The following is a 9,455-nucleotide window of genomic DNA, read 5'->3' as shown; positions in this document are numbered from 1 at the left end:
TGAAACCCCAGTGTCCATCCTCACGGGAAGGTGTGTGTGTGTGTGTGTGTGTGAGCCTGAATGAATTTTTAGGTTCTCCAACAGAAAACACAACAGCATACTTTTCAGAAATTGTACAGGCTTCTCCACTTATAATAGGGGTGTGAATCTTTGGCTTCAGACGATTCGATTTGATTAACGATTCAGTAGGCGATTCGATTCAAGGACAATTATTATTTTTTGGAACGATTCGATTCGATTCTGTAAACCACGATTCGATTCAGTAACTTTAACGAAAATTCTATATCTGTGAAATAAACATGCAATAATGTGACACCCCTTGTCAATTTTACCACTATTCTTTGCGAAGCCAAAAGGCTTCCACACTTTGGATTTCAAGTTTGCTGGTGCATTAACAATCTCGCTGCCGCTCTCTGCCATGTTTGAAATGCACCATTAGAGGGTGAGGGAGAAAAAAAACTTGTGGGACTTCCTTGCAAGCTGACTAGCTGATGACAGAGTTACGGATTACAGAGCTGCACTTCACAAAATAAACGTGTAAACTAAGTCTTAACATTAATCATAATCGATTCATACGTTTTAAAGCATTTATATCGATTATTGGTGAAGCCAAAGTGATTCATTCTATTTATTTATTTTAGCAGATCGATTTAGTTGAATCGGTAGGACTGACAATCGTTACACCCCTAACTTATAAGGCGTTTTGTGGCTCTGGACAAAAATATAAAGGTTGCCTACCCCTGGGTGTAGTTTCAATGTTCACAAATGTTTATTCATTCAAGTGTATGAGTGACAGAGAAAGTGAGGTAGCCAGTGGTTTTCAAACTTTTTAACAATGAGTACCCCCTCAGAAAATATTTGGCTCTTCAAGTACTGTACCACCATTGTGACTAACATTGACCCACAGTCACATGGCTTGTGAAGGGCAAAGTGTTGTAGCCTTACTGTTACTGTGGGGAAAAACGATCTGTCTAGTTACTGGACCAGATGAAATGAGACGGAGAGGTAATAAAGTCTGTCGGCACGAGGACCTTGGATTTATTAAGTAAAGTGGCAACGGTTATACAGAGTCATAAAGCGTGAGAAATCGAATATGTCTAAGTCCCTAATCAGCGCTGATGGTTCGTCCGGAGCTTCGCCTCCGTGGAAGGTCTGCTTCAGAAGAAGAGGGTGCAGAGTCCCTGTGTGGTACAGTTTTTATGCTGTATCCTCCTCTCGATGAGGTGTGTGCGTTTGAGGTGTGTGTGGTTCTGTGTGTTTTGCTTAGTCTTCGCTCCCAGGCCCTGAGAGAGCTTCGTAACGGGGGAGAGTTCCTCGTGTCTCCGGTGTGATAAATTAAAACGGGGAGTGCCCCCCTGAAATGTCTCGTGTGTGATAATTGAATGTGGCTCTCAGGCCCCTGGTGTGGGCAGAGGTATCTCTTGGTTCCTCCTAACGGGGAAGAGCTCTCAAAATGTCTCCTGTGTGATAAATTAATGTGGCTCTCCCGTTCTGGAGATGATACTGGTGCATTGTCTGAGTGTCCACCATCTGCCTGCCTGGGAGATGGGGCCTTCAGCTCCGGCCTTGACCTGACTATATATTATCATGTTTGTGTTCGTTGGGTTAGAGCAAGAGTTGACTATATTGTAATGTGTCCATGTGATGTGCTCATCAGGCTAGGGTAGGAGTTAGCTATATTTATAATGTACATGTGATGTACTCAGCAGGTTATTTTTCCCAACATTACTGTTCGTCACTTTACTTCACACTGCTACAGTTGCAGCTTGAAGTCGTGCTGGTATTAAAAAATATTGTGAAGGTATTAAAAAAGGTAGTAAATTCAACTCAAGAATCTTTGTATAAACCCTCCCAATGACACTGATCTAATACCACTAATATGTAACGTAACGTCTGACTGGTAAGAGTCGTCCCTCCAGAGGTGCCTGTTGCGCCAGCGGTGCACCCAATTAGTGTGGCGAAGATTTAGAGAATTTGTGCGATGTGATTATGGTGACCAATATTGCGATTTACGATGCTATATATAAAAAGGAATTATGATTGTACTGGCTTGGTTTTCAAGGAAAATGTGAGAATTTATAGTTTTAAAACCTGTATAATTCAATTTAAAACATACACATATAAATAATCAAAATATGAATGTATAAAAGCTTGTACTATAGGCTAATGCCTTTAATGTGTGAAAGCCTTTAAAAATGTGTGAAAAGTGATTCCACAGTGATAATGCCCTTTTGTCCTGTCTCTAAATTTCTTTATTTATAACATGCACTTCATTTGCTGTTTAACAATGCTAAATGTATTGTTTATAACCAACAATTTCTTGTGTGATTTTGGACACCAATAACATTAATATAGCCCTCTGGTGCATTCATTTTGATGCATCAACTTCTGTCAGTAACCATCATTTTCCGTTGTGTGTCCTGATAATTCACCTATGACAAAGGATAGTAGTATGCCAAAACTGGGTAATAGATGTATAGTTCATACCATTGTACAAAAGTTAACATGTTAAATTTTCCTACAAGGTTTGACTTGTATATTTAAGCAATAGATCACACCAGGCTGTGGTATGTGCTCATTATACCACTGTTAAGGGGCGTTGTCCGGCCCCGACGCGCAGCGGAGGGCCGGCGACCCCCTTCACAGTGGTATAATGAGCACATGCCACTGACTGAAGTGATCTATTGCTTTTATACAACGGTTACTGTTATGGCGAAACGAAAGTCATAGACACACTACATTTAAAAAGAAACCAAGAAAGTCAAAGTAGCCGTTTTCTTAAAGAATACAAAAAAGTAGTCCCTCCTGGCTGCCGCAATGCATCGACGGTCGCTATGCAACACACTTTAGCGTCCCTCCGAGAGAAGGCTCCGATAGAGCGGTTCGCCGGCAATTTATCCTATGGAGCAGTTCACTCGCCGTGTGCCAAAGCTTTCGTTAGTCTCTCCATCGCCTTGCTCACTCCCGGAGTAACAACATTTACACCCACTCCATCATCCAACATATGTTTTACTTTGTAACTGTTTCTACTTCCAGGCGCGGAGTGATATGCAAACTTTCACAAAATGATCGGGCGTCATAGCAGTTATGTATACGCTCATTATACAACAGTTGGGAACCAATCAGATCGCTGGATTTAGGTCCCCCGTTGTATAATCTATTTTTTATCCTATTTTGCAGTTAGTAATATCGAAAATATTCAACCACATAAAGTGCAATGGAAGAAAAGGTCGGAAGAGCTGCAGTCCCGAATCAATGAGCTGGAGGAGGAGAATGCTTTGCTCAAGCAGCAGCTTGAGCAAAGGCCTTCAGCAAATCAAGGTTAGTAAAGCTGGAGTAAGGTTTTACTTAAGGACTTTCAAGAATGTACGTGGCTTCACTAGAATTTTACAACAATATACCACAACAATATTGGGGTTCACCCATCGTATGAGGGTCACTCTATGTCACAACGTCTGATAGACATATGAGCATATGAGCTCACATCGTGTAGCGACAGTACCTTTAGACTTTGTCTCACTCCGTTTTTCAAGGAAATCATGTCATTCAGATCTTCCTGAGTGGAAGCTAGCTTAACCCCACCTCCTTTACAGCCACCCCCTTCCCGACTATCAGCCGTCAGAACCTTGGTCAGAACGTATTTTTCGAAATTGTGCAGTGGGAGAAGTTATGCTGAGACAGGGGGTAAAGTTGTACTTTAAGGTTGTTTTAAGTTTTATTTTTCTGCTTTTTGTAATTTCTCAGGTGCGAAAATGGACAACACTGCCACCGACCCAGAGTCAGACACTGACTGGAGTTCCAACTCCAGCACTGACTCCACCGATTCCAGGAGCAGTGATACAAGCTCTTCCTCCTCTGATGGCCGCAAGAAAAAGAGGAAGCACAAAAAGAAAAACAAAAAGAAGAGCAAAAAGGCTTCAAAGAACAAAGGACTTCGAGGTAAAGTAAACTATAGAGTTATGCTGTATTTCTTTAGGTTTGGACATTACATATAGTGTATACAGCTTAGGGCAGAATTATTAGCACCCCTATGAAAATTTAATTTTTCTAAAAGTACTTACTAACCCTTACCCTGCAACTAAGACAAACCACAACAATCTTTGGGGAGAAGTAAACTGTATTTATATTAGTGTTTTATTGTTGTTAATTTATTTTCCATTTTCAGTGACAACAATATCGGATGTTGTTAAAAGGTACCACCGGGTCCTTAAACTAATTCAAAAAGGACGCAAGATGTCGAGGGCATTCCTGAAGGCACGCGTTTCTAGAAACGCAGTTAAAGACACCGCAGCAATAGCGGAGCTCTACATTGCAGAGAGGAGTGTCCTGGATGGAATCAAAGGCGAACAGAGGCTCCTTCATTTAGCAAAGCTCTGCCAGTCCAAAATTGTTGGAGAACTTGCACTTAAAATTGAAGACCTGAAGAGGAAAAAAAAACTCATACCATTCTCCAAAAAGGGTTAAAGGGACAGGGGTGAAAGGAGAGAGTTTTTTTAATTAAAGGATAAATCCTGTGTAAAATGGATCTGGGATATGTTTAATATGATAATGAGATGGGATGTTCGTTTGGGAGCAAAAAAGCACATGCAGACGCATTCTTAAGTTGGCTGTTTTTAGCCGATTCTACCAAAACGCTATAAGCTTGGAACGATGTCTCATGGTAAAAACAAAATCGCTATTTTAAACCACTTAAAAGGCTAGAAGTCCGACACTTCTTTGGTAGTATAGTAAGGGTCTTAAAATATAAAACGAGGCATTGATAACTTTGTAAGTGTACAGATTGTTTATTCATGGCTGCCGCGGGTTTTTAAAAGGTAGTAAAAGGTAGTAAATTAAATTAGGCCAAATTAAAGCCAGTAAAAAGTAGTAAAAAGTAGTAAACGTCATCTGACGAGGTAGTACATTTTCGAACCCTAATCCAACTGGACCAATGCCTTTTTCAATTAATGTTACTAACGTGAAGGCCTAGCTTCTTCAATAAACTTGCGTGAATATATTTTTATGTTGCGAGTAGGACCTGTGACCTAGGATTCACGTGTACCCCGCGCGCGCGTTAAAGTCAGTTTGGGTACCCGGCTGGCTTGCTACCAAACCTCTCCGTGAGTTCACATCAAAATGGGTAAATGTAAATTTTCAGACCTCTGGCTGGAGGAATCAGCCTTTAAAGACTGTCTTAGGCCAGTAGCTGGCAACAGCCGAGAGGCGTATTGCAGTGTCTGCAAAAAGACCATTAATATTACCTGGATGGGGGTGAAGGCGGTCAAATCGCATATGGAGTCTGCCAGTCACCGAGCCAGGACGCGGGGACGTAGCGCGCAGCTACCGCTGTCGCTGTTTTGCGCTAGCACGACTGCTAGCTCTACGCCCTCAACCTCCACTGCTCCCTCAACTTCGTCTGCTCCCGCCCCGCAATCCACCGCCAGTATTCCTACGACCAGCACACAGATGCTCTGCGCTGCCACCTCTACACTGCAGGCCGAGGTACTGTGGTGTTTAGATTTAGCAGTAAAACACCACTCGTTCAAGTCAAACGATAACATAGGAGAGCTGTTCCGCATGATGTTCCCGGACTCCCAAATCGCAAAATCGTTCGCGTTGGCCAAGGACAAGACCGGCTACATCATCAAATTTGGCATTGCCCCCTATTTTAAGAAGCAACTGGTTGAGGCCATCAATCATGCTGGACCGTACGTCCTGATGTTTGATGAGAGCCTCAACCAGTCGTCAAAGAAAAAACAAATGGATATACACATTCGTTTTTTGGAAGATGGTTGTGTACAGTCCAGATATTTTGGCTCACAGTTCCTGGGACATGGAAGAGCTGACGATCTGTTGCGCCACATCAAAGTAAGTTTATTTTCTTTTACTTACACTTATTGGTTACATAGGGGACATTGTTTGCATTTTAACATTTTCATGGATATTTGATAATTGTATTTATTTATTATTATTATTAAATTATTATTATTATTATTTAGCCTATCGTTGAATTTCTGTAACACAATATTGGAAAAGTGTCTAATTAAAAAGTGTTATAGCCAAACTGTTATGCTTAATCTGAAGGTTGAGCATGGCTCAGATAAAGTCAGATCTACATTATTGGGATTTTGTTTACAGTGAGCCACATTTGGAGAACCAATGATCTAACTTTGGCAAAACAGTCCTTGATATAGGCCTAATATCTATCACTGTCAAATGTATTCCAACACCTGACTTGTGTTTTACTTTAGGATAGTAAAGCTAAATGTTTGATTTGAAGCATATACAGTATTACTGTCTGTATATTGAATGTGGTTTCAATGTTATTTAATCAAACTTTCTTCTGTGTGATAATTCACAGGAATGTGTTGCACAACTCAACATGAGGGAGCTTCTCTCAGTTGGAATGGATGGCCCTAATGTGAACTTCAAAGTCCTGGATCTCCTTCAAAAGGAGCATGCTGAGCTGTACGGAGGTGCTCAAGTCCTGATGGTTGGGAGCTGTGGACTGCACACCCTCCACAATGCCATGAAGGCAGGCTTCACAGCCTGGCAAATTGACAAACTCCTGCGCGCGCTCCATTTTCTCTTCCACAACGTTCCTGCCCGAAGAGAGGACTACACCAACATAACCGGATCATCCTGCTTTCCCCTCTCTTTCTGCGGCCACAGATGGGTCGAAAATGTGCCGGTTGCAGAGAGATTCCTGGAAGTTTGGCCCATGATTCAGAAGTATGTTGATGCTGCTGAGGAGAAGAAGGTCCAAAAACCGAACACGGCCTCTTATGACGTCATCCTGGCAGCACTAGGAGATGCACTCTTAATGGCAAAGCTTCAATTCTTCCTCGCCATTGCGAGAAGTTTTAACCCATTTCTTGTTAAATACCAAACAGATGAGCCAGTGTTGCCTTTTTTGGCAAAAGATTTAACTGAGCTTCTGTTGGTAAGTAAGATTTTGATTAATTATTTTAAAAGTAAACCTGTATTAATTGATTGAATGGCTGGGTAACTATCTGCTTGTTATCATCATCAGAGTTTACTGAGGCGGTTCATTAAAAGGGAGCTCCTAAAGGACCAAAGCCCCCTGCAGCTCATTAATTTGGACATCTCTGAGGAGAAGAACTGGGTCTCCCTCAAAAGGGTAGACATAGGCTTGGGGGCTGAATCTGCCATCAAGGTATTTTCAGTGTTTATTTGTTTTGTGAGTTGAATTTGTGAATTATGATGCTGCACAAATCAACTAGCAATTACAGTTTGTTCAGTATTAATATTATCATTAGTATTATGTAAACATTTCCTTTCAAAGAAAGCATCGACTATATGTTTCTTAATGTTTCTTGATAGGCACTCCTGGGCAAACCAGGAACCAAGATAGGGGAACTATCTGTACTCAGCCTGAGAAAAGAGTGTTTGCAGTGTCTGATTAGCATCGTGAAGAAACTGCAGGAAAAGTCCCCGTTGAAATTCCCCATTGTTAGGCAGATTTCCTGCCTGGATCCCACAAAGATGGTCAAAGATCCAGAGTGGTGCATTGTACAGATGAAGGCATTAGTACATACTTTCATCCAGGGACAGCAGCCACCTGTCAGCAGCTGACAGGTGGCATTGCAGCTGGTAAGAAAATATTGTATAGGGACAGTAGAAGTGGATAGGTTATTCAAATTGAGAACCAATGCTTTAGATACTGTTGTGTATCTATGATGTACTGTATGTACTTTTGTTGAATGGATGATGAAGCAGTTGACTGGAATGTTATAAATGTAATGAATATATCTTAATTTGTACCTGTCAATGTTGCAGGTGATGTCATCATTCAACAATTCACATCCTTTCTCTCTGTCGTGGGCAGAGAAGATGAGTTTGTTTCCTTCCAACCCCTGAGGCAGCGTCTCGATGTCTTTCTCCACTCTAAACTCTGTATGTCCCACCCTGACCTGCTAAAGTTCTGCCAAAGTGCTCTCCTCCTTTCCCATGGACAGGCCACAGTAGAGAGAGGCTTCTCGGTGAATAAAGAGGTAGAAACGTGTAACCTCCGTGATGAATCTCTCGAAGCCCTCAGGTTAATCTGTGATAAGGTAACTGTTTGTGGTGGCGTTCTTAAAGTTCCTCTGACCAAGGAGCTCCTGGCCTCTGCTGCTTCAGCGAGGTCACAATACAGGCTATACCTTGAGAGTGAGCGGAAAAAAAAGGAGAGCGCCACACAAGGGCTTAAGAGGAAAGCAGCAGAGAAGGAGCTTGAGGACCTCCGGAACCAGCGGCAGGTACTCAATAGCGTGTGCCATTCACTTGAAAATGATGCCGACAAGTATGCAGAGATGGCTGAGGGAAAGGCAGGAACAAAGATGGCTGAGCTCATCACAAAATCCAACTCTCTTCGGAGAAGACACAGGGACAAAAAAGCAGACCTTGAAAAATGATAAAAGAAAAAGCCACACAGCTGAGGCACTTGTGACTGCAATTTTAATTAGCAACTCGTATGTTTGCCTGTTGTTAATATCATTGGTTATGTTCTCGCTCTCTTCGTCATTTTTTGTGTCCAGTGTTGAAGTTATTAAGTTATTAAGTTGTTTGTTAAAAATACTATTACAGTGTAAAGTTGCACTTTATTGCCATTTTTTTTAGGCCCTAATTTAACCATTTTGTTTCAGATTCCAATTCACAGTGTAGCTGTTCATCCTAAAGGTCCAGTCTGTCTTCTAATTGTCATGGAATTGTTACTTTTTGACATTAAGTAAAAACCTATGGACCAAGGCCGGTGGGGACATCTTGATTAATCCAACTCCTATGTTAGAGTTCCCTCTTACTTCAATGTTGCTCTCTCGCTGGCCCTAACACAAACACTCACATACACCGTGTGTGTGTGTGTGTGTGTGTGTGTGTGTGTGTGTGTGTATATGTATATATACTTTAAGCTGCTACAGTTGAAGCTTGAAGTCGTGCTGGTAGTAAAAAAAATTGTGACGGTAGTAAAAACGGTAGTAAATTCAACTTAAGAATCTCTGTATAAACCCTGTTATTACAAATTACATTTTATACACACAATGCCATCAGTTGTTCACCCGTCGACGCCATCTTGTATTTAAGACTCGATATAAGTACATTGACAAACACAGAGATTGTGACATCCGTGAACAACACGCAAGCTAAGCTCTGTGTTCGCCATTCTACTTATCAAGTCTTAAATACAAGATGGTGTCGATGGGTGAACTTCTGATGGTATTGTGTGCATAAAATATCATTTTTAATAAACAATCTGTACACTTACAAAGTTATCAATGCCTCGTTTTATATTTTAAGACCCTTATTATACTACCAAAGAAGTGTCGGGCTACTTCTATCCTTTTAAGTGGTTTAAAATAGCAATTTCGTTTTTACGAGACTTGCCCCCATCGTTCCAAGTTTATAGCGTTTTGGTAGAATCGGCTAAAAACAGCCAACTTAAGAATGCGTCTACATTCACTTTTTTGCTCCCAAAT

The 9,455-nt window shown here is 41.4% G+C and overlaps 2 protein-coding genes across 3 annotated transcripts; both read left to right on the top strand.

Moving 5' to 3' along the window:
* Window positions 1-2,456: 2,456 nt before the first annotated feature.
* On the top strand, window positions 2,457-5,040 carry LOC130385130 (coiled-coil domain-containing protein 106-like). The gene is made up of 3 exons (XM_056593454.1): window positions 2,457-3,321; window positions 3,745-3,939; window positions 4,166-5,040. The coding sequence occupies exons 2-3, from the start codon at window positions 3,753-3,755 to the stop codon at window positions 4,462-4,464; spliced, it is 486 nt and encodes a 161-aa protein (XP_056449429.1). The 5' UTR covers window positions 2,457-3,321; window positions 3,745-3,752; the 3' UTR covers window positions 4,465-5,040.
* A 125-nt stretch (window positions 5,041-5,165) lies between these two features.
* On the top strand, window positions 5,166-8,363 carry LOC130385117 (uncharacterized). 2 transcript variants are annotated; one of them, XM_056593437.1, is made up of 3 exons: window positions 5,166-5,847; window positions 6,341-6,922; window positions 7,780-8,363. In XM_056593437.1, exons 1-3 carry the CDS (start codon window positions 5,245-5,247, stop codon window positions 7,858-7,860), a joined length of 1,266 nt encoding a protein of 421 aa, XP_056449412.1. In that variant the 5' UTR covers window positions 5,166-5,244; the 3' UTR covers window positions 7,861-8,363. The 2 variants fall into 2 exon arrangements, with proteins under 2 accessions (XP_056449412.1, XP_056449411.1); XM_056593436.1 differs by having other exon boundaries at window positions 7,013-8,363.
* Window positions 8,364-9,455: the final 1,092 nt, after the last annotated feature.

This window comes from Gadus chalcogrammus, chromosome 7, assembly GCF_026213295.1.
Source record: "Gadus chalcogrammus isolate NIFS_2021 chromosome 7, NIFS_Gcha_1.0, whole genome shotgun sequence".
Lineage (NCBI taxonomy): Eukaryota > Metazoa > Chordata > Actinopteri > Gadiformes > Gadidae > Gadus > Gadus chalcogrammus.
Note: the sequence above shows the minus strand (reverse complement) of the source record. Positions and strands in the feature narration are given on the sequence as shown.